General features: G+C 42.0%; 2 protein-coding genes across 6 annotated transcripts in view; one reads left to right on the top strand and one right to left on the bottom strand.

Moving 5' to 3' along the window:
• Positions 1-24,979, top strand: part of CTNNA2 (catenin alpha 2) — a 511,524-nt gene that overhangs the window by 333,676 nt on the left and 152,869 nt on the right. The window contains exon 1 of one of the 5 annotated variants that reach the window (XM_071557039.1): positions 7,049-7,148. The exons of 3 other annotated variants lie outside the window; for them this stretch is intronic. The gene's annotated coding sequence lies outside the window, so the exon portion shown is untranslated. Of the gene's footprint in view, positions 1-7,048; positions 7,149-7,182; positions 7,259-24,979 lie in introns of those variants that run through there. One more of the 5 variants, XM_071557040.1, reaches the window with a different exon arrangement.
• On the bottom strand, positions 3,313-7,085 carry LRRTM1 (leucine rich repeat transmembrane neuronal 1). Its single transcript, XM_071557041.1, has one exon. It carries the CDS (start codon positions 6,172-6,174, stop codon positions 4,612-4,614), a length of 1,563 nt encoding a protein of 520 aa, XP_071413142.1. The 5' UTR covers positions 6,175-7,085; the 3' UTR covers positions 3,313-4,611.

The raw sequence follows: 24,979 nt of genomic DNA, 5'->3' as shown, positions 1-24,979 counted from the left end.
CTTCCCATGTGTGCACAGTGGTCCCCTTGCCTTCTTACCATTCTCATCCTCCCTTTCATCCTGTCCCTTCACCCTTCCCTCTCTCTCTCTTGCTGAATGAAGCTATTTAGTGTTGTCCCCTCCTTTGCAGAAGCTGTTTCATCCCTGCTTGTACAGTTTTTAAAACTGCTTTCTCCACCCACCCTCCGTCTTAGTTTTTCATCTGTGCTAGTTCTTTAGATTAACCATCTTTAAAAAAAGAAAAGGCAAAGGAATCCAGTAACACCCCCATCTAGTTGTCGTTACTCCAGTCTTTTATCTTTTGTCTCTTCTTAATTTCATTATTATTACTGCTATTATTGTTATAGCACTAGAAATAAGCTTCCTCATTAAGTACTCCTTATTTGCCACTCTGAATACCATTGGGAGAAGCTGAGGGGGAGAGAAGGGAAGGGGCATTCAGAGAGTCCTTTTGCTGTTAATGCAGAATGAAACACGCACGAGGAACAAATTTAGTCCATCTGAATAGCAAATGAGTTTGGTTTTTTTATCAGAACTGAAGCAAATGATCAAACAGACTCATTTCAACTACCCCTTGATGCCTTGCCTTAGCCATAAAAACTTACAGAATACATTAAAGCATACAAAAATATCCTCAGGGTGGTTGATGGTCTTTCTCTGGCACAGGTGTGCAAGGCAGCTCTGAACCAGGGGTATCCCTTGCCCTGACCCCCTGCAGTTCTCAGACAGCATGGTAAAGGAGGGAATTTGCACTTTTAACACAGAATTTCTTTGTATTTTATATTTTCAGGCCAGAAACAGAATGTGGTACATTAGCATTGATTCTGTGGTTTCTTTTTTTTTTTTAAGTAGTACAGAAAGGATAGGGGAAAAAAGACAGAAAGGAATATAAATCATCCCTTATATACATTCAAAGCATACACAGCAACAGTTCCTTCAGCACTGGGTGCACTGGGAGTGGGTATTGATGTGAGCAGCAAGAGATTGCATATTAGAGATCTGTAACACTGTTAACCAGCCTCAAAAAAGGGAGTTCTTTTGCTTGCCTTTCACCCTATCTTGTGTGTAAAACGACAGTTAAATAAAAAGAAAATAATGCTAATTAGTTAATTATAAAAGGGAGATTAGTCCTATTAAGTTGAACATTAGAAATGGAATATTTAAAATATTTTCCTTCCTTTGATATTCCCCAAGCATATCTTGGACAAAACACTGTCACAACTAACCCCAAAAGCATCTTTTTTTAAATTCCTTTTGAATTTGGAGCCATTTAATAAGCCAGAATAAGGGCATCAAAGAGAGGGAATGACTTATCTCTGGACAGTTGTTGAACATGAAATTTGGAAGAAAGAATTAGGGGAAATTTGTCCCTGCAGTTGCCATAAATGCAGTACAAATATAATAACTCTCATCTATACCAATGGAAATAGCCTGGAGCAGGATGAATAACTGGATTTGCAATAGCTGGATTGAAATGTTATACTGGCTCTTTTATTTCTTTATTACCCACATATATTTCATGTAAACTTTCAGACTAGATGTGGGCACCCTGTGGAGTGCCTTCAGGCCATCTGAGATCAGTGACACCCCTCTTTTCACCAGTGAATATCCAGAGGGTAGTAGCAAGAATCCAGATGTCCTCTGGAGTCACTAGGAGGTTGTCTCTAGAAGAAATTACCCTTAGAAAAGGTTTCTGCAGGAAGATTTTGAAATACATCCTTGAATAAGTGCTGGGCTCTGCATGGAGGGTCCATCCATCATCCTGCTCAGTGTGCCAAGTCATTGGTGGTCATCACCTCTCTTCAGGAGAAATGGCAACAGGCAACACCAGAATCAGCTCTCACTTAGGAAATCACTGCACCTTTAAAGGGAAATGCTCTGCTCAGTCTACTTGAGCTGTCAATGCAAGATGCATGAAGCACAGAGGTGAATAAATTCCAAAGGCAGAATTGCTCACGTCTTTGCAGACATGGCTGGAGATTGCTAACACCAATAAACAGCAGGAACAACTCCAGAGGGGTGCAATCACTCGTGTGTTTCAAACACAACCCACAAATATGCTAAAAATACATCGAAATACAACCACAGGATGTTTGTTGGTATCAGTATTGTCTCAGGTTTACAGGGGCAAAGCCATGACTGCAGTCATACACTTCCTTACAGCAACAGGGGGTCATTAGAGAAATAAAACCAGTTTGTTTGTTTGTTTGTTTTTCAAATGCAGACAATATTTTAATGGTCTTAGTTGATTTTGGAAGCTTCCTGGCAAGTAGCTGTAGTCAGCCCTACTGGCTGCAGTGCTGCCATGTGGATTAGAGGAACATATAGCCTAGTCCAAAGTTAGAGAGCCAATTTTTCACAGTTAAATTCCCTATTGATTTCAGAGAAGAGTTTAATGGGGAAAATAAATATAGCTTGGCCCTCAGTTAGGGTGGCATAAAGTAGCTTTGCTTAAGACATGATCTGGCACCCAAAGAGACAAGAGGGTCTGTACTTTCCTCTGCCCTCCCTGTTAGGTTTGTACATGGATGCTCAACCCCTCAGGTCACTTGGGAGTTTCAGGATGGATCAGGCCCTTGTGGCTTTGAGGCACAGGAAGAGAAATGAGCATTTGTTTAAAGAGAAAAAAGGCTGCTTTTAACAGTGCTAGCTTGTTTGAAACTCTGGGTGAATTTTCAGTGGCTTTAGTGAAAAAGCAGCTGATTTTCAGTAAATTTCCTCTATGACACAGTCCTCTCCCAGTACATATTCTCGTTACTTTCACAGATGATGTTACAGTCCCACTGAATAAAAATGTTGATTAAAAGGCTATTGCCATATTTAATGTTACACAAGATGAGATGTACCAAATAGCTGAAAATAAATTCTGACTCCTTTAAAAGAGTGTCAGTCAGAAAAAAATGTAAAATTCACTCTTTACATTCAAAATTAATGACTAAAACCTGCTGTGCAGGAAAACAAATGATTTATTCCGTGCCTATTTTCTGCTTTATAAGCCTGCTGTAGCCTTGTAAGAGTAGGTGGCATTTGGATGCTATAAAAAAGGGAAAAAACCCTGTGTTACATCAAAATACATGTAAGATTTGAGACTTGTTCCTCTACTGGTGGTAACCTGAGGATAGAGAAACATGTACAAAGCAAAGAAATGTCACCCAGTTCATTATCCGTAACATTTTATTCCCATGTAATGCCGTAGGAAGAAAATTTCAAGATGTTCTGCCTGATGTTATAAAACTCCCTCACTGTCAATTACTATGAGAGGAGTTGGTGAAAGGATCAAGTTGTTCACATACTGGAATGAAAAATTCAAAATCCAAGGAAAGGAAGCCTTTATTTAAGGGGAGGCAAATAAAACAGCTCTGTGATTCTACATTATGAAATCACTGCTTTATATCCATCAATTCCATTTATCAGTCATTAGTAAGGAGGGTTCATCTGCTTTCAGCCTCTGCAGAGATTTTAGGGTGGTTTTGTTAGTGAAGGCTGGTGGTGAAAGGGAGGGACATGGCTAGGCTTTGCCAGCAGTTTACTACAGCACCCAGAAACGGGATCTAATACCTCTCTATCTTCCCCTGACAGTGGTTTTGCTCTTCAGACACACAGGTTTCATCACTGAGACCCACATAGCATTTGCTCTTCTCCGTTCACCATGGCACCACAGGGCACAGAACAAGGGGTTCTTTGCTCTTGTCATAGCTCAAAACAAGCATAAAAGTGGGAAATGCAATTAAAAGACCTTAAATTTAGTGGGGTTTTTTGGTGTTTTTTATATTAAAGAAAATTCCGATGAGCACATTTTGGCAGTGTTCCACTCATTCGGCTTTTCTTGTTTCTATTTTTTTTTAGGGAGTCTTTGCAATAGGATCACTTTAAATACAAAATCCTTTTAGGGGTTACGATCCAGTTTTTATGGATGTTACAGCAACTAACAAGTGAGCTTTACTTAAAAACCCTCAGAAATCCTGTCCCAGGGACACGGTCAAAACTTTAGCCTTTCTGAGGTGCACTGGCTCCTTGTTGTGCTGACATCCAGTCACAGGTAGCACATTAACAAAAATAGAATTCCAGTGTCATGCTTCATATCTTCAGCAACATGATGGACATGAATGTGTGCTAATTACAATGGGAAGCCATCTGGGTAATTTTAAGCTTTCTCTTTAATGTGGCTTCTTTGCTCCTCAACTTTCATTTCAACACTCAGCATGGAGAGAAAAAGAGGTTAAACTGTTGCATTTTGTATACAGGGAACCATTCATGTAATATACACCAGTCTGTAAAAACTGTAAATGCTATTTTTTTTTTATTTTAAACAGTTTTCTTAGTTTACAAAAGATCAATAATTGGTACTTTTTTACACTCTCGAATTCCTGAATATTGACAGATCTTCAAAGGGAGTATTAGCATATGAAACCTTAAGATTGGCTGTCCTGAAGGTTTTTAAGACACGATAAAGCTAAAATATCAAGTCTCTCAGACAGCCCCTCTTAACAGTTTGGGCAGAGGTGCACGTCAGAAATCACCAGCAGAGCCCAGCAACCCCCCCCACCCCGTGCCACTGTCTGCCTGCACGCTGTTATTTGGTTGCACACTGTTTAAATCCCACAAGGAAAATCACACCTCACATTCCCTCGCTGGCTGCTGGTGACAGGAACAAGATCCGTACTCATTAATGATCACCAGGGCTCCCTCAATGTGGTTGGGTTTGTAATCAACATAATACTCCTGGGCTGACATGGCAGCCATTTGGTGCATGGTCTGTTTTTGCTTCTGCTTCCTGCGCTGTGTGACAAAGCACTGTCTTAGTTGCCTTAAGCCGGCTGGGAAGCACTTCCAGGAGACGTACAACACCAAAACCACGATGAGGAAGGAAAAAATCAGTGCCATGGTGCCTGTCACCACCTTGTGAATCTGCACGGCGTTCTCGGAGTTCTCGCCAGGCATGGTGATGGTGACGGCGTACGTTGTCCGGTCCTCACCGTCGTCCGGCACGTCGTAGGTGGCAGTGGCAGAGCCGTAGCCGAACGGCTGCTCACTGTTGTTGGTCACCGGTGAGAAGGTGTTGACGCTCGTGGGGTCTGCGTCTTCACACAGGTGGAAGGCGTACACGGCGTCCAACACATCCTCGCCCTGCGCATACTCGGGGGTGGCACAGAGCAGGTTGCTGTCGTAGCGCCCCTGGAAGTTGCTGAGCCAGGAGGCCAGGGCACAGACGTTCCGGCTGCAATCCCACGCGTTGGCCGAGAGGCTGATGCTAGTGAGGGACTTCCAGGAGTCAAGGACCCGGGAGTCGATGTAGGTCAGCCGGTTGGAGTCCAGCTGCAGGGATTTGAGATGAGGTACACTTTCAAAAACGTGAGGTTCGATGTATTCGATTTCGTTGCCAGAGAGATCCATCTTTTCCAGTTGCCATATCCAGTCCAAGGTGTTTACAACAATGGTAACTTTATTCCTTCGCAAGCAGAGAGAGTGCAGGGAGATGAGCCTGGGAAAATGGGCTAAATTCACTTTCACCAAGTCATTGTGCTCGAGGTGCAGCTCGGTGAGTTTGAACAAGCCTGCAAAAGAGTTTCGAGCCAGGCTCTTTAACTGATTGTATCCTATGTCTAGAAACTTCAGGCTGCGACAGTCCTGAAAAATTCTCACTGGCACGAACTTGATGGCGTTTGATCGCATGTGCAAAGTTGTGAGTTTCCTCAGCCCGTGGAACAGGTCGGGCTCCAGAGACTGTAGGTTGTTGTAAGATAAATCCACACTGCGCAAGTTTGGCATGGGGCGGAAAGTGGTGTTGGGCAGTTGGGTTATTTTGTTGGAACTCAGGGTGAGCTCTTTAACTCGCCGCAATTTTTGAAAGGCATTCCCCTCCACTGAGCAAATGTGATTGTGATCCAGATAGAGCCACGTGAGCTGCATTAACCCTGTGAACTGTCCATCATGCAGCTCTGAAAGGCTGTTGTACCGCAGAGACAAGCCCATCATGCCCGACAGGTTGCGAGGCATCTCTGTAAGATTCAGTGATTCACAGTACAAAAGCCTGCCCTCACACCGACAGAGCTGTGGACACCCACTATTCACAGCTGGAAGCATTTTAGAAAAGATACCCAACGTACACAATATCAACCCCGGGGGCTTCCTCAGCAGCCAGTTTAAACAGAGCCCAATAAGAAGGAAATCCATTAGCAAGAATATTTCCAAATATGCTTGAGAATGTCCATTGAATCTTTTCAAATTCTACATCATATTTTATTTAAGGGAAAAAAAAAAGGCAAACCAACGAAACAAAGCCCGGAGAAACCAAAGCAAAACAGCAAACAGAACAAACACAGAGGCAAATATTTCACTTTACAGCATGCAGGAGCTGTGCAGCATTAAAGTTCACAGACATTCAAAGGTAAAATGATAGTGATTTTGTTCATGTTAAATGCTGCAGCAAAGGAAAAAAAAAATCTTTCTTCATGAAAGAATTTAATTAAAAAGTGTCTTACCCACCCTTTTCCAGAGAGTGACAACCTCCATTCAGTTGCTTCCTTTGTGTTTGGACTAATTATATGCAGAGCTAAAAAAGACCCCTCTGTGCTACAAATTCAGTCCCTTTCAATGTTGTGCAAGGCTGGCAAGCTCACAATGTCTCACTTCGCTTCTGCTCAACGAGCGAAAGGCTTGTCCAGCTAGCTTTTGAGCTGCCTCCTAGGACCTGCAAGTTTCAGAACTATGTACATGAGCTTGATCTTCTCCTTGTCCCTCTGTCCTTTCCTCTGCAGTTAACACTGTGGCGTGAAAAAAACTCCAAACTCTTTACTAACGACTCCACAGGATTTGTCAATCTGTTTAATGTCCATCATTTGCAACGACCATTGACCGGCACAACCTTTACTCCAGAGAGAGGTTACCATTCATTCACTGACCGGCTAAGGGTCGCTTTATTTCCCATTCTTTGTTCGCTTTGCTTGTTAGGTGATGCTTAGAGCAGAGAGAGACAGCACGAATCCTTTTCCTTCAGCTGAGCAGTATGTTGCTAGAGCATGCAGAGGCACCCAGTGTTCACTGAGTGTCGTAAGCTGCTCATGATTGTACGCCTGCACTGTGCATCTCAGACATGGGCAGATTGAAAAGGGGTGGGCATAAAACCAACATCGGAGCGAACCAGGAAAGTAATATATGCTCTTTGATGAAATGGAAAATACTTTAAGCCTATCTCGCCATTTCTCAAACAGGCACGCACACACAGCCGCACAAATCATCAAAAGCGAGGCAGTGCTAAGTAGGAAGCTTGAGAATTAGGATTCTTCTCCTTCTTCTTTTTTTTTTTTTTTTTTTTTTGTGCTTTTGTTTAAAGTCTGAATTTATAAGCTATTTAGCCGGGAGAGGGAGAGACTCGATTTGTTGGTTTGGGAAGGAATGTGTAAACCGGTCTCTTTGGATTGTTTTGCTCTCTAATTCCGATGATGAGATTTGCCTTTTGGAGTCTTGGGGTGGGGGATTGAGGGGTGTGTGTGTGGGGAAATGTGTTTTTCTTCTGACATTGTCTAAATAGAGCATGATTTGAAATTCTGTGCATTCTTTCTCATAGAAATGCAGCCAGAGCTCTGCAAATAAAAATGTCTTGTTTCATATAAGGTTTAATTACATTTGGTCTTTTTCCATCCTGCATATTTTGTGTGTTCAGCACATGCCTTTCCTAAAGGCTTTTTCTTTTCCTTTGCAGTGTGTGCTACAGCACACAGAACTAGAATTCTTGCAGTATAAAGATCACTGTGCTTTTGGAATAAGATCAATGCATAGGTTGCTGTGACCATGTTGGCAGCATGCAAAGAAGGGGTTTCAAACCCCATTTGTTACTAAGTTTTGCAAATTGTGCTGGGTTTTGTGCCGTGTACCAAAGGAAAAAAAAATCTTTGCCTGATAATTTGCAGTTCTCGTTCTCTATGGGAAATGCATCGACAATGAGCTCTGTAATTTTTACTGACTGGAAAATGTGTGGTACTTCTGTCAGGAAAACGCTGGCCATCTTTTCCTATTATGAAATAGAGTCTCAAGCCTGTGTGCTGGTGAATGTGATCAGAGCTGACAGCTCCCAATTCTGCATCAATTCTCGGGAAAGAAGTTTCACATGGAAATAGAAGTATTGCAGAAGAACGTGCTAATTTTAAGTCGGCATCGGGTGCAAAAAGCTGGAGGGAAAAGCTGTTGTATTTGCTGTCTTTTTCACAACTGTATTATTTTTTTTTTTTTAAAAATCATGTATTGGGAGTATCTGTTAGAGAGCTGATCGTTGTGCTTGAGTGTGGCTGGTTGCTGTGAGTGTGTGCTGGGAGAGATCAAGGAATGCAGTGATTTGATGCAGTAAAAGTTGCTTTACAGAGGTCTTGGCAAACTTAAGCTCTCGTGCATAAAAATGCGTGGAGGAGATTCATTACTAATATATTTGCCAAAACCAGTCTTAAATAAATTATAAATATAAACCACTTTAACTGTGCCTTCAGAACCTGGGGATCAATGTGCTTTTATGTTCCCTGTTCAGTTTATTTACATTTTTTCTGCTCTTCACAGCATTTCAGTGGTCTCAAAGCAAAAATTTAGTGCTTTAATAGTATAGGAACCTCATCTGTGGTTTAGCATTTGGGCAGGAAACCTGAAGGGGGTTTTCCTCTCCCGAGATCGTGCTGTTTTATTCAAAGCAGGCTGTTTATGCAAGTGTCCACTGGTTGCAGTACACCTTAATTCTGTTTCTGAGTACCCAAAAGCAGGAGAAAAGCAATGACAAGACCGACAGAAAGAGACTAAGAAAATCCTTGTCTGAGAATATGTTCTGGATTGCCTTGATGAATATTTTGATGCAATTAACAGGGCAAAAAATTAAAAGATTACTTGAATTTTACAGATACTGGAAAAAGCTTCAAAGCAATGAGGTTCTGTCCCTTAAAAATTGGCAACCCTACAAGACTTCATGGGGGAAGTCTTAATGCCTTCTCCCATATAAAAATTTGGGGAGAGGTCTGCAGCAGTAACCCTAAAAATTTCATTTATATCTTTAAGGAAAGCTGCCATTTTCTTCAAATCAGGTGATGATAATGATCACTTAGTTACCATTTACATGCTATGTATAAAGTGAAGAATTCCTCCAGTAGAGATGAAACTCCTTGATGCATCACTGAAGAGCTGAATATTTTCTTTCACTGCTTCTTCTTGCTATCACCAGGGATACAGCTTGGATCCTACCCAATGTGCCTATTCCCACACTGGCATATAATCCATTAGCATTTGGTGTTCAAAGGTAGAAATTAGAGCAGACAGTAGCAAACCTATGTAACATCAGCTGGAAGACTGACAACTGGAATTAGCAACCCAGGATTAATGACCCTGAGCACACTCTCTCAAAGCTCTGACAGAGGTCTAGTGAATGAGAAACTGTGCTCTTCCTTGTCCAAATTTTGGTTGCAGAAAAGAATCCAGGTAGTCTGAAAAAATGAGAAACCTCACTGTATGTTCAAGGCTGTGCTGTTGGGGCACAGTAGTGGCCAAAATCAAGAACTGGGGCACTTGGATCTGAAAAGCCAAACTTGGGTGAATGTGTGTCTTAGCCTGAAATATATTTTGTAAATTGGTTTTCTACTATATTTTTTGCAATGTCCTTTTTTTTGGAATAAAACTAGGAGTCCACTTTGAACATGACTGTAATGCAAAGGGATTAATTTCCACTCTCTGAGCTGTTATCACAGCCAAACTGTTGAGTTTACACATTTTGTGAAGTTTCAAAGCCTCTGGCAAGTCTCTATAAATTAGCGAGTTTAAATTAGCTTTATTAAATGTGCTATTATAAAACATTTTAAGAATGGCAAACTCAGCTTATATGTGTTTAAGGGAGCTTGGTTAAATCAATGTTAAGCAGGTTACAGAAGACCAACATGAATAAAGTTTTAGAAGGTTTAAGTGGGAAGCTACTTCTTGTAGTCAGGACAAGTGTGATCCCCTGGCAACATCCCCCAGTGATTGTCAGAATCAGTCAGGGTGAAAAAGAAAACATCTTTCAATCTATTAGGTTCACACATTTTTAATTTTACTTCAGATTAAACACTGAATCATAGAATCATTAAGATTGGAAAAGACCTCTAAGATCCATCCAGTCCCATTAAATGTCCCATGTAATTTAAGTGGCCTCAGAATCACTGAATTCTTGCTGATTCCTTGTATATTCCATTCCTGCCTGTGCCTAGAGATTTATCTTGCCTTATTTGCACTTCAGGACAGTGTGAATAAGACCAGAATCTGGCCACTGATGTTTAACTCTGCATATATACATCTTTTAATAAATTCACCAACAAAATACAAAAGGACATGACAGTGTATTAAATATTGAGTATAAGTCTTCTGGTATTTTCTGAATGGTTTATATCAGAATAATAAAAAGTGGGACTTTTAGTGGTGATTTTAATTTCCTTTTGTGAATGGAAGGACTCAAACCTTGATCTTTGGTAGTCTTTAATTTTCAAGTGCACTGAACCATGGCATTTTATATAAAAGAAACATTTAAAAACAGAAAAGGGAAGAAAAAGACATGACTCAAGTAAAACAAACTCAATCTGTTTTTTTCTCTGGTGTTTCTGTCTTGGTCATCCTGGACATTTATTGGTTGCCCTTTCTGTATGGAATTTAGGATTTCAGCTGATAAAAGGTCCAGCACTTGCATAACATGTCCTTTTTTTGTAGATTAAAAAATGCATTGTATTTTGCAAGATTTTGACCAAAATGTTTCAGATGACTCCAGATGTCATTAAATTCTTATAGTGCCTAACAGACACATTGGATTTGTTGCCACCTTATATTATTATGTAAATTACCTTATTGTTTTTGACAAGATAATAAACACTTTTCTGTCTCACTGCAGTCATTGCATCCTCATTGTCCACATTCAATCCCAGGTGGTCGTGCATAACTCTATATAAAGTCACTCACAGGAGAGAACTGTGTGCAGAACTGTCAATGCAGTGCAGAAATGTCAATGTTTAGGAAAATACATCAGTAGGAAGATGAAGTGTCCCTCTCCTCTGTTCATTACTGGGAGACTGCTTGAATAATCCAAAGAGTTACCGACTCTCTTAAGTATCTGGGAAATTGCCTATGGATTTCTGGAGGTGCTGTCAAAGCTCTACGCTGTTATTGGTTCTGCATGTCCAGGGATAATGAAAAAATGGTAACAAATAAAACTATCCTTTTGTCATTGATCAACACGTAGCTGAAGATCATGCAACACCCTGGTTAAGCAAAGACTGGTGTGTTACCATCAAGTGACTGGGTTGGTGGAACTCCTGATGTAAAGGGAAAGTGGACATTTTAAACTGGGGGTTTTGATTAACTCTTGGTAATTTCTGTCTCTATAAATGTCTTGAAGGAAGCACATGTGGAGTGCAATGATGAGCAATTGTAAAGGTTTTAGTTAGTCATATTTAACTGGAAATCAGTTAGTTCCACCTTCAAAAGTCCTAAGTGAGACACTCCAGAAAGGTTTGTCTCAAGCCCTTCCCAAGCATTTCTGGAGGAGTCAGCAAATGAACTGTAATTAATTTCCAATTAGCTAAAGAGCAAAGAGGGCCACAGCTTATCCACACACTTGAATGCATCTACTTTGCCCTCTACTACCATTGATAGTTCATCTCTAAGGGTTATTTTTTTATAAACTCTAGTGCTTATTGGTTTTTTATTTGTGCTTTAAGACTCATTTTCTCTGAAAGGATTCTGTTCTTACATGATGTAGCTGCTCCAAGGTGGCTCTTGACACCGTTGCATCCCAGGTTGGTTGGCTGGTTTATCTTGGTGTGTTTGCTCCAAAATGATGAATCTGAATTAATCCAGCCTGACACAGCTTGGGTGATGCTTCACCCATAAAGTGACAGAATAGCAGGGTTGATTAGGACTGTGGAAAAGCTCCCCTATAACTAAACTGGTTGCATTCCTAAACTCAGATTTTTGACTTGCCAGAAATTTATGTCTTTCTCCAGAAGAACTTGTGTTGCTCGGAAAGTTGTCGAGTCTCACCTGAGGATGCAGGTTTAGCCATGTTGGGACAGCCTTTCTGATGCAAAAATGTTCACTCTCTTTAACCAGCAACAGAAGTTTAGGGTCAGGAAACACATTTTGGATTTCCAAGGTGCAGGAAGTAGAGAAAATTGAGAGGAATTTATGAAATCAATTACTGAAAGCTATGAAGAACAAGTTAAAAGCTGTTCCTGGCAATGTTCTGGAAAGTCTTTTTGAAAATAGATGAGCTATCTTGGAAGATTTTCCCAGAGCAAAAAATCTGTTCTCCTCAGCATTAGACAATCATTTGTTCTTGATCCATTTCCTTTGCTCCTTTCTGAATGTATTTTAAAGCCCAATCAGAAAAAAAAAAACAACAAAGAAAGCTTTATGATGGCCTTTGTGGATACATTATTTCAAGAAATATAGATTGATGATAAAGTTGGTGCTAGTTTTTTTTAATAAAATAAAGACTTTTATTGAGTCCTCTTTCATGGCATAAGATACCATTTAAATGGATTCCAAAGGAAAATAGAATTATAGAATCACAGAATGATTTGGGTTGGAAGAGACCTTAAAGATCATCCTGTTCCAAACCCCTGCCATGGGCAGGGACACCTTCCACCAGACAGGTTGCTCCAAGCCCTGTCCAACCTGGCCTTGGACACTTCCAGGGATGGGGGAGCCACAGCTTCTCTGGCCAATCTGTGCCAGGGCCTTCCCATCCTCACAGGGAAGGATTTCTCCCTAATATCTCATATAAACCTACTCAGGATGAAATGTGTTGAAATCCTAGTTGTGTGTGTATCACACTTTACAGGGAGATTAGAAGGACTCTGGATCATTAGCCCATCCCCAGAATTAATAAAGCAAAAACCAGGTTGAAGACTCGTATTTCAGATAGAAGTCATTGCGATTTTTGCAAGCTTAAAGACGACGGTTTGTTGACTACCTGAAATATTTATGGGTTCATTACATTTTATTTGCAACTGATGTAATGTCTAAGAGAAATAATCATGGGTCAGGAGTCTCAGAAGGACATATTTAAAGGCATAATGAAAAGATAGTCATGCCTTCTAAAAAAAAAAAAGAAAGAGGATAACCTGACTTTCTTTTTTTAAACCAACTTAAAAATACTGGGGCATTACTGAACAGTTTCTTGCGGTGGAGGAGGTTTGTGTGTGGTGTGTGTGTAATCTTAGAAACCCAGCTTTGCTCAACAGCTAATTTAGTGTTGTGAGATCCAATGGCAGCCTTTGCAATACGCATTCCTGACTCTTCTTTGGGTTTATTTCAATGTATTTTGAAGCCTTTTTTATGTCTTGTAAGGAAAAAGCATACAAAGCAATCAAAAGGTTTTGTTAATTCTTTGCTCTTAAGAAAGGTATTGCAAATTCTTATATCCAAAGATCCTGAATTTACCTACAAAGTTTTAGAATGAATATGCCAACTACATTTTCAACATATATCTATAACAGTATTAATCTAAATTACCCTCACATTATACATGTTTTTAAAGGTGAAACAACAGATTTAGGGGGCAAATAGTACCAAAGCTTTAGGGTTTACTTCAGCTATGTTTTAGAATCCTATTTCCTCTCCTACTGCTGTCATTTTGAATCTTTAATATTCCTGTAAAATGAAGAGCTTATTGCTTCTTAACACTCAATTTATATTTTAAATGAGTGGAAAGATGCATAATCAACTTGAAAAGACAGGAAAATATCATCCTGTTTTTCAAGATATAGGACATTTTACTGAGTGTTTTGAATTCTAGAGACCATTTTTAAAGAATGCTTGGCTTACTTCTCTTTTTTTGTAGTGCAAATTAATTATAATTTGACAAGAGTGTGCTTGATTTTCTTCTTCAGATTTGGTGTATAGCCAAGGTTTTTTAGCTGGAGCCTCTAAATCAAAACCAAAGGTCAGTACCTGTGAAATGCCTGTGGCTCAAGATATATTGTAGTTCTTTGTCCATTACTCAGAGATTTTTGTCTATGAAAAGGTGTTTATGTGTTTAAGTGATGCACACACGGCTGTGGATGAATAACCACTTTTCATGATTACATCAGTAACGTTCCTGGCAGCAATCCTAGCAATTTAAGAAACCATTGGTGTGGATCTCCTGAACTACCCACCTCCTTGGGGTAGTCTGTGAACACTGGCTGATGGTTTGTGTCTCTCAGCATGTCAGGTATCCACTGAGTTCCCTTCCCTTCCCTCCCAGTCCTGCGGGTGTCGGGCAGAGAAGCTGCTCCAAGTCTGCCCCAGCGTCAGCCCCCAGAGTCCGTCCTGGTGTTGCCCTGTGTACAATGCTCAGCAGGGGCCCTTTTCAGGCAGGGGGTGAAAGGTGATTAAGCAATCTTCAATAATGATTGTCAAATATGCAGAAAATCAATCTTGGAGGCAATACTGGGATCCAGATCCTCACTTTGCTTCCTCTAATTGTATCTCTTTGTTTTCTTTTTTGCTTGTTTTGTGCCCTATTTCTTCCTATATCTCGGGTTGGGGTTTGGGTTTTTTTTTCCTTTTTTTTTTCCTATTTTCAGCTCTTAATTTCAAGGATTGTCTATTCCTATGTCAGTGCATTATGCCCAGTATGGATATCTTTTGCTGTGCCCTAATCAGAGACTCACAGAATGATCTGGGTTGGAAAGGGAACTTAAAGATCTTCAAGTTCCAACCCCCTGCCATGGGCAGGGACATCTTCCACCAGACCAGATTGCTCCAAGCCACATCCAACCTGGCCTTGGACACTTCCAGGGATGAGGCAGCCACAGCTGCTCTGGGCAACCTGTGCCAGGGCCTGCCCACCCTCACAGCCAACAATTCCTTCCCAATATCTAATCTAAACCTTTCCTCTGGCTGTGGAAATTCATTCCCCCTTGTCCCAAGTCCCTTTCCAGCTCTCCTGGAGCTCCTTTAGGCACTGGAAGGGGCTCTCAGGTATCCCTGGAGCCTTCTCTTCTCCAGGTGAGCCCCCCCAGCTCTCCCAGCCTGGCTCCAGAGCAGAGGGGCTCCAACCATAAAGAATATGATCATAATCAACACAGATCTGGTGTTTAAGGCAACAACTGTTGGACAAGAATGACTGTACCACAATGCTCCCAGATATGTTTCTGTACCCCTGTGGTTTGGTCACGTTGCCTTTCTGCAGCCTGTTTGTCCAGCTGAGCTTGGACCACGCTCTGAAATTTGGTCAGCAGAAGTCACTTGTAGCTGTTCTCATGGCCCACAAGGGTGATGGAGGCAATGAGCAACAGAAGACATTGAAAACATGCTGGGAAAAAGCTTCCCTATTGCCAGCAGGATGGAGTTGGGTGGTATTGGCTCCTGCACCTTCAGCCTGAAGAAAATCCTATTGATAGCAGTTATAAAAGGATTTATCCTGTGATCCATCCCTGCTGGCCCTCGGCTCTCACTCTGCAGGACCACAAGTCTGCTGGATGCCTCTGAAGCACTGCAAAGCAGTGCTGACCTTGGGATACTTCCCTGGAACACACTCAGCTCAGGGCCTTTGGAGCTGTGTTCTCTGGCTGTCTGGATTTGCCGGCAACGCTGTATCCATTAAATACTGATGAGATTTAAGAAATCCAAGAGACCAAATAATGCTATAATCTGTTCCTACTTATCTTAATAATATTGCCAGTAATACTCCAATAGATCAATTCCAGGATATTCTATACCTAACCTGATGCATGGAAAACAGGAATGGTGTGCTTTTTTTAAGCAGCAGAACTAAACCATTGTATTTATTGATTTGATTTTGCTGTATCGCCTAGAGAGGAGAGTAAAAAGTAAAAGCTACTTTCAAGGACTGTTAGAGAAATACATCATTTTTCATAATGTTTAATGAATTGCTTACAGTACTTGTTTTACTTAAAACTGCAATTAATATCACCCTCTAGTCAAAAGAAAAATGTGATAAGAACGTGACTCGAAATGGGGCAGAACATTTTCTAAAGCCCTTTGGGAGTAATTCCAGTAATTATTCAATCTGACGTTTTGCAGAGCAATAACCCTTTATGTATGAACTCCATTAATCATAATAACACAGTTCACATGTCAGATACTTCTGTCCAGTCACTTTATACTCTCCATTTAATAAGAGACTAATAAACATCTTCACTAAATATGAGAAAATGCTAAACTGCTTTCGAAAAATCCTAGTGTGTAATTTTGATCTTATGAGGTGGGACATGAGCTGTTCCTGAGTGCAAATACCCTGATTTTCCAGGCTGTAGCTGTTACCAGCATCATGACTCCTCCTAATTTGGTGGCATTTCACTCACAGCATTTTAAGAGCAATTTAACTGCCATGGGGAGGTCTGGTTTGTCTGTCCAGCAGTAAACACTTACTTATTCTATTTACTTTCTTATCAGAATAATTGGTCTTTTTCAAGACCTGTTTGTAGGAAATAAAAATTCTACTTTGGTTCATCTACAAGCACAAGAGTGAATACTTGAATACTTTTCTTCTTGTATGAATTTATTACACATTATTTGAATAGCAAAATTACTATGAAGTAACTCTGATGATAAGCAGCTTTAAGAAGATTTTTGTTACATTTTTCTGTGATATTCCCTAATATTATCTTGTGTTAAAAAGTGGTGCTTTAAAAATGCAGTGGTGGTTAGACACTCATATTTGAAGACTTTACTATTATCTCCTTTTCAGATTGACATTGTTTTGTGCTTTTGAAGCTGGCAAGTGCAATTATCAGTGTTCTGATGAGAAGTGATAAATATCATCTCTTGCTGAACGTGGATAAAAGACGCAGGCATGTAAGATTGGTTTGACACAGCCTCCTTGTGCATCCTCTGACTGCTCAAAAGCAGAGTGGAGAATAATTCTTTGTCTTTGGAGATTTACTTTAGAATGTTTCCTTTCTTAAAGATAAGGAGCCACATGCTCTGTACCTGGGCTGTTACTATGACTAGTGCTCTACTCCAGGGTTTTTGCCTGGCAGTTGTCATTCGTTGCACACTCCAGTAGATGGCAACTCCAGTCTTCCTGACATTTAATCTCCATGCAACCCAGCAATATTCTCTGTGCCCCCACTCCCCAGCCTTGCATCTCGTCTGTATAAATAGCTACGAGTTTCACAGAAACGTGAGTCGATATTACTTTTCTTGAAATCACCACATAGGATCTGATTTCGATTCAAACAGTACCAAAAAGAAAGATAGGGGGAAAAAAGAAAGGCCTGTAAGCACCAATCCTCCTGGATCGTAAAGCACACACTGATTCCCCCTTAACTTTGGAAAGTATTTTAGGAGTTTTCATAAAAAGGAACAGTACCCCAAACTTCTTTTTATGTGTAATAAAAGAATGGGTTGGCTGCAAATACAACATACTGGCTTTAAGTTTGATGGCTTGGCTGTAAAATGTGTTGTCCATACCTTGCAATGGTTAATGCTAAAGTATTTATTTTGCTGTGGACAGTAAATGCTTAATCAGAGTTGTAAATTAGATTTCTTTGTGAATTTGGTAGTGATGCACCTTGATACAGCTTGTCTTGGGTGAGGGCAGGAGTAGGACCAGGGGTTTACTGCACGGATTAGCCATGAGAATATTCTCCAACTCCCCTCCTACTCAAAGCACTGCTGTGTTCATCCTCTCTTCTTGATGCTTTTATTCCAGCCCATCAATTGTATTACCAAAGCATCAGTGCAGAGGAGTCTATTTCTGCATTTTCCTCCACTGACTTTCACAATTTCAATACTTGCCTGTAGAATTTGCAGCCATAAAACAAAGCGTCTCTCTGTGAGTGAGTGCCAGGCATCAACCACAGGCACAAAAGGTTGTGCTTGCTCTGCCTGGGCTGGAGACTAAGGGTCATAACAGCCACACAAAGGGTCCTTTCTCTATCTCTCTCTATCAAGACTGTAGTTTAATTTTCAAATCACTTCCACTGGGCCTAGGAAGTTTTTATTTTGAGACTCATGGGTAAAATGGGGTAGTGTGAGGGAGAGTTATTTTTTTTTAATAAATAGGAATCTAACTTAAAAAGAATACATGCTAGTTATCAGATTTTGTTGTTTACCTACTTCACCTATAGAGAATTTTCAGTAATTTCATAAGAAACTTTCAATCTGCCACAGTCTGTAGGATTACTATTCCTCTTTCTTACTAGGTCATATGGTCACAGTACAAACATTTGTTGTCTAAAATAAACTGTAAGAAGTTCTAAAGCACAGCAATGTTTAAAGCCAGATTTAGATGTTCACACTTTTATTGGTTTAGTAAAAAACTCGATTTTCAACCCAGACTCGATTAGTCAATAGATATTTTTACTTCACAGAAACAGTATTAAAATAAATTACACTCATACAGGACAAGCAGAATATTGGTCCGTTTAAGCCTGACTGATTTTTATGTAACAAATTAGTGAGCAAGGTAATTAAATCTCTTTTGGATGCCTGTTTCATCTCTGGAAGGAATCCCAAGAACCTCTGAAAACTGACTTTTGGGTTATACACAGGTCCAGGGTCTCTTGCAGCTGAGTGGCTTGTTTCTCATTATCTCATTTAGTGCTACAGAAGCGACTCCACCAGAGTCTTTATTAAAACTTGCTTAAGGCAAGCATTTTCCCTTGGGTCAATAATGACTTTAGAGAGATGGATGCAGAGGCTGGATTTGTTCTAGCTCCTGGAATGAATTATGTCTCACTGGGGCCCCCAGGCAAGCATTTCAAATTCGCCACCAGGCACTTCATCAAAAATTCTATTCCAGTATTGAAAAGGCCTCGTGCTGCTATTAGGGAGTGCAGAGAATACATTTGTGGATCTTCCCTCACACCCAAACTATACAACTGGATCTTTTTCTCTGCTAAAACCCCACATGCATCAGTGAAGATGTGGTTAAGAAATCTATCCTCAAGATCTCATGCATTGGGGAAGGTGGTGGCAGGTTATTTCCCATTAAAATATGGAGCACAACAGAGCATCAGCCAACTTCTGTGGGCTTCCTACTGGTAAAAGCTATTCAAATTCTACAGCTCACAGTACCTGTGAGCAGGGCAATGTGGAAGTACCATTTCTTCCTGCAAGTCCTCAGTCATGAGTAATCCCTTCATGACTTATCACTGCATATCACAGAATCATAGAATGGTTTGGGTTGGAAAGGACTTTAAATGTCATTTAGTTCAACTCCCCCTGCCTGGGCAGAGACATCTGCCACCAGACCAGGTTTCTCAGAGCCCCATCCAGCCTGACCCTGAATGTTTCCAGGGATGGAGCAGCCACAGCTTTCCTGGGAAACCTGTGCCAGTGTTATATCACCCTGTGCTGATTCTGGTTTACTCCCCACCTCCACAGACTTGTATCTCAGCTATTAGGGATAAGAGTTCCTCTGCTCAAGAGAGAGGAAAATGTACACAACATAGACTGTCCTGTGGTTTTACCTCTGTGACGAAGCAGAGAACATGAGGAAGTGGGATGGAAAATCTGCCTTGACCCTGGAGACAGAGGAGCAGGAGCTGCAAGGACAGTCCCAAAAGGGCTGGAGTTGTTTAACCCCAGCCGGCACATGAGCCCCCCAAGCCATTTGGTCTCTCCTTCCCTGCCCATACTGGGATGGGGAAAGAGAATTGGGGGAAAAAAAATTGAACTTCATGGATTGAAATAAATACAGTTTATTAGAAAAGCAAAGGAAGAGATTTTGATGGTGATGTTGCTGTTAAATATACATCATCATCATGGCTCGGCTTCGCGAACGAAGATTTGAGAAGGGCACTACCCACGCTTGCTGCAAGCTGCTGGTGGCTAAAAAGGCCGATATGGGATAGGCAGGTCCTGTCACAAAAGGCACAGCGGAACGTCTCCCTGGGTGACATTGGCAAGCAACGGTTCTTTCTGCGTTGTCTTTTCTCCTCAAGACTGACTCTCCGTGCCTTCTCAAAGGAAGCAGCAGCGTCATGAATGGTGTGTCTCCATGAATCCCGATTGGAGGCCAGAGTGGACCAGTGGTGGCAGTCAATATGGCCAAGGCTGAGGTGTTGTTTCAGGGAGTCCTTGTATCTCTTCTTCGGGGCTCCTCTCTTGCGGCAGCCGGTGGCGAGTTCACCATAGAGCACAATCTTTGGGAGGCAGTGGGTGATCCTCCATCCTGGAGACGTGCCCTGCCCAGCGCAGCTGCGTTCTCATCAGCATGGCCTCGATACTGCTGACCCCTGCCTGTTCAAGAACAGACACATTGGTCATGTAATCAGACCAGTGGATGTTTAGGATTGAACGGAGGCAGCGCTGATGGAAGCGTTTGAGAAGCCGCAGGTGGTGGCAGTAGATGACCCAGGATTCAGACCCATATAAAAGAATAGACAGTACAATGGCTCTGTAGACACTGATCTTTGTACTTTTCTTCAGGTGTTTATTGGACCAGACTCTTTTATGGAGTTTTCCGAAGGCTCTGTATGCCTTTGCCAGCCTGTTGTCTATCTCTTTGTCAATCTTACCGTCTGAGGAAATGATACTTCCCAGAGAGGTGAACTGCTGGACTGACTTAAGCTCTGAATTGCCTATGATGATGTGAGGATGATGGAAGACTTCTTGAGGTGCAGGTTGGTAGAGAACTTCCGTCTTCTTCAGGCTGACTTCCAGCCCAAAGAGCTCAGCAGCCTCTGCAAAGCAGGATGTGAAGCGCTACAGAGCTGCTTCTGTGTGAGCAACGAGGGTGGCATCATCAGCAAAAAGCAGCTCACGGACAAGGTGATTCAGGGTCTTGGTGTGGGCCTTCAGTCACCTTAGGTTGAAGAGGCTTCCATTGGTACGATATCGGATGTAGATGCCGTTTTCTTCATCGAGGTCTGCTGTGGCTCTTTGGAGCATCATGCTGAAGAAGATTGTGAATAGAGTTGGTGCAAGAACGCAACCTTGTTTCACACCATTGGTTATTGGAAAGGGTTCAGAGAGTGCACTGCCATATCTGACTTGTCCACGCTGATCCTCATGTAGCAGGATGATCATTTTGAGGAACTTGGGGGGACATCCTAAACGTTCCAAGATCTGCCACAGGCCTTTTCTGCTCACAGTGTCGAAAGCTTTGGTGAGGTCAACGAAGGTTACATAGAGACCTTTATTCTGTTCCCTACACTTCTCTTGCAGTTGTCTGAGAACAAACACCATGTCTGTGGTGCTCCTATTGGCTCTGAAACCACACTGGCTTTCAGGTAGAAGATCTTCTTCAATAGTGGGTACTAATCTATTCAGAAGTATTCTTGCAAGGATTTTACCAGCAATGGAGAGCAAAGTAATACCTCGGTAATTTGAGCAGTCTGATTTTTCTCCTTTCTTCTTGTACAGGGTGATGATGACTGCATCACAGAGATCTGGTGGTAGTTCCCCTTGTTCCCAGCAACGCACAACAAGCTCGTGAAATTTGGCATGGAGTGCTTGACCTCCATGCTTCCAGATTTCAGGTGGAATTCCATCAACCCCAGCTGCCTTGCCTGTTTTCACCTGTTGTATGGCCTTGAGTATCTCTCCCATAGTAGGGGCTGCATCCAATTCATGTTTCACCGGTTGTTGTGTAATGTGCTGAATTGCTGAGCCTTGGACTACACGGTTGGCACTGATGAGAGTCTGAAAGTGCTCAGACCATCGGTTCAGGATGGAGGTTTTATCTGTTAGAAGCAGTTGACCATCTGCACTGAGTAGGGGGCTTTGAACCTGGTGTGTGGGTCTGTACGCTGCTTTCAGGGCCTCATAGAACCCTCTTTGGTCACCCAAATCTGTGCATAGTTGTGTCTTTTCTGCTAGGTTGAGCCACCATTTGTTCTGGATGTCTCGAAGTTTCTGTTGGAGCTTGCTGCATGCAAGACGAAAGGCGGCTTTTTTTATATGGCAAGATGGCTGAGCAAGGTGTGCTTGATGAGCAGTTCTCTTCTTCTTCAGCAATTCCCGGATCTCTTGATTGTTCTCATCAAACCAGTCTTTGTTTTTCTTGGAGGAGAACCCTAGGGACTCTTCAGAGGATTGCAGGATGCAACTTTTAATATGTTGCCAAAGCGCTTCAGGAGAGAGATCCTATGGGATTATCTTTAAGTCTAGTCTGAAGGTTTCCCTGGAAGCTGTCTCTCACTGTGGCTGTTTGAAGATTGCTGACTTGGAGTCTCCTCCTTGGAATGCTGCCTCTCTTAGGTTTGGGCTTGAAGTGGAGGTTAAGTTTGCAGTGCACAAGGCGGTGGTCTGTTTGACATTCTGCACTCGGCATCACTCGAGTATGATGGACATCACTGACATTTCTCTGTTGTACTAAGATATAGTCAATGAGGTGGCAGTGCTTGGATCGAGGATGCATCCAGGTTGTCTTCAGGCTGTCTTTCTGTTGAAAGATAGTGTTGGTGATGGTGAGCTGCCGTTCTGCACAAAACTCTAGCAGGAGGCGTCTGTTGTCATTGCAGTTTCCAACGCCATGCTTGCCCAGGACTCCTTTCCAGGCTTCAGAATTCTTACCTACTCTGGCGTTGAAGTCACCAAGGATTATGATCTTATCGTCTGCAGGAACATTTTGGGTGAGGCACCGCAGGTCTGTGTAGAATTTGTCTTTTTCCGCTGGGTCAGCTTGGAGAGTTGGGGCATATACGCTAAAAAGAACAACATGCTGCTTGTTGTGTAGAGGGAGGCGTAAGGACATAATGCGATCGGAATGACCTGTCAGCAGATTTTCAAGTTTGGAGGCAATGGAGTTTTTAATCATGAAGCCAACTCCTGAAAGGTGTCTTTCGGTTTTGGGTTTGCCTGACCAGTAGAGTGTGTAGCCAGCACCATGTTCTTTAAGGCTGCCTTCCTCATGAAGATGAACTTCACTGAGAGCAGCAATGTCAATGTTGAGCCGTGACAGTTCGTGGGCAATTAGAGCAGAACGACGCTCAGGACGTCCACTATCCCCAGTATCAAGCATGGTTCTGATGTTCCAACATGCGAGTGTTAGTTTGAGCACACCTTTGTAGGCAGGTGTATGCCTTTGAAATCTCTTTGTTTTTGTTTGACCGCATGGAAGATGCCGGTTGGCCGTGGTTATCCAACCGGGTGTGGAGATGAGCTTTGTTTAGGCCACCTTTGCTAGGCCCCTCTCCGTGTGGAGCAAGCAGTGCTGTCCCTAGAAAAGGCTGCTTGGTCATTCAGGATGCTGCCGCAAGAGACTGTCATCTCCGGGGTCAAGTCTCTAATGACCCATATCCTGAACCGCCTGCATGCAGGGTTGGGTCTGCGGCTTCCAGCTGCTTCCTGTCACCTGCCATTTTCGACCCTCACCTGTCGCTACAGGGCTTTGCAATGTGGGTGAACCCTTCAGGCCTGCGCAATGGATTTTTTAGGTGAGGCACAGCGTGCACAGAACTGGCCCCACCCTTTACTCCTAAGGTTCATCTGCCACGGCCTAGCGAGCTTGGACGGTGACAGCGAATACCTCAGGACGTAGGTTTGGTTAGAGTATCCTTCTCTTAGATGGATGGCCTTGCAGGGCTAAATGAGCTCCATCTGCCCGGGTTTGGGGTTGGAGTTGTCCTTCTCCTAGGGTGGTTGCCAGACGGCTAGCGAGCCCATCCTGCCCGTGGACACACTTTGTCTGACCCTTCAGCTGAGACCTGTCTGGCATGGGAGACCCTACCGGCGGCACAAACCACCTCCAGCATAGCTCTCAACCTCATGAGGGCACGCAAGCTTCTCCCCCGCGACAAGGGGGTGTCCCCGGAGAAGTGTTAAATATACACAAAGCCAGTGATGCACAATGCAGTTGCTCACCACCCAGTGTCTGATGCCCAGCCTGTCCCAGATCAGTGGTCAGCCCCTTCCAGCCAAATCCCCCCAGTTTCTATACTGGGCGTGGTGTTCTGTGGTGTGAAATATCCCTTTGGCCAGTTCAGCTCAGCTGTCCTGGCCAAGCTCTCTCCCAGCTTTTGGTGCACCAGCTCACTGGCAGAGGGTGGGACACTGGAAAGTCCTTGATTCAGAGTAAGCCCACCTCAGCAACAACGAAAACATCAGTGTGCTAGCAACACTATTCTCATCCTAAATCCAAAACCCTTGAAAATTAATTCTATCCAGCACAAAACCAGGACACAGCATCATTGTAAAAAATATCTTCCCTAGAATTTCTATCCCATTAATATGAGCAAATATTTCTGAAACATGCAGTAACTCAATAGGTATTTTTTTTTCCTGGCTTGTAAAATCTGCTCAAAATGGTGATATGATAAAACAGTGGTTTAGAAAAGACTTTGCTTTTATAAGCCCAAATACAAATTGCTGGGTTTCCTATTACTGGTCTGTTTTTAAACATGATGGTGTGAAGTTTATAAAAGGTAGTAGTTTAGAAGTGTTTGTTCTCTTTCACTGACAGGCTGAAGTATCTGTTGAAATGCAAAGGTATTTGATATGAAAAAAAGAGGTGGTAATGGATAATAGGGAGACAGGTGTTTGGCTTTTCTTTGTTCTTGTCAAGGACAGTCTTGCAGTGCATCACTTGGATGGCTCACAAGCACATTCATGTTCTCATCTGTTCTTGCTGACTGGATTTTCCTTGAGTGCTTGTTCAGAGATTTCAAATGCAACTTTACCTAAGAGGTGCCATCAAAATACGGAGCAATTGGTGGATGTTACGATGGATATTGCATTTTAACTGCTATGTCTGTAGCACAGTATTAAATATAAGTAATTCTTTTATATATAGTGACATTTTCCTTATAACCATTTTGGTTTATTTCTAGCCTGACAACTGCAGAAATTGGGAAAAAAAATCTACTTTTGCTACATACCATACATCACACTCCTTAATTTTCATTCTGAAGTAGATTTTCCAGATGTTTTTCTACAAAACAGAATAGATCAGTTTAGCAACTACAGCAGACTGTAAAAATATATTTATTTTCTTGCAATATATTCTTTCGTGTTGGAATTTTAGAGAACATCAGTTTAGATAATGTTGTGGCAAAGCTAACTGAGTAAATTCTGAGTATAGTTAAGA

This window comes from Pithys albifrons, chromosome 5 (assembly GCF_047495875.1).
Source record: "Pithys albifrons albifrons isolate INPA30051 chromosome 5, PitAlb_v1, whole genome shotgun sequence".
Lineage (NCBI taxonomy): Eukaryota > Metazoa > Chordata > Aves > Passeriformes > Thamnophilidae > Pithys > Pithys albifrons.
The sequence above is the reverse complement of the archived record's forward strand: the minus strand, read 5'-3'. Positions and strand labels throughout refer to the sequence as shown.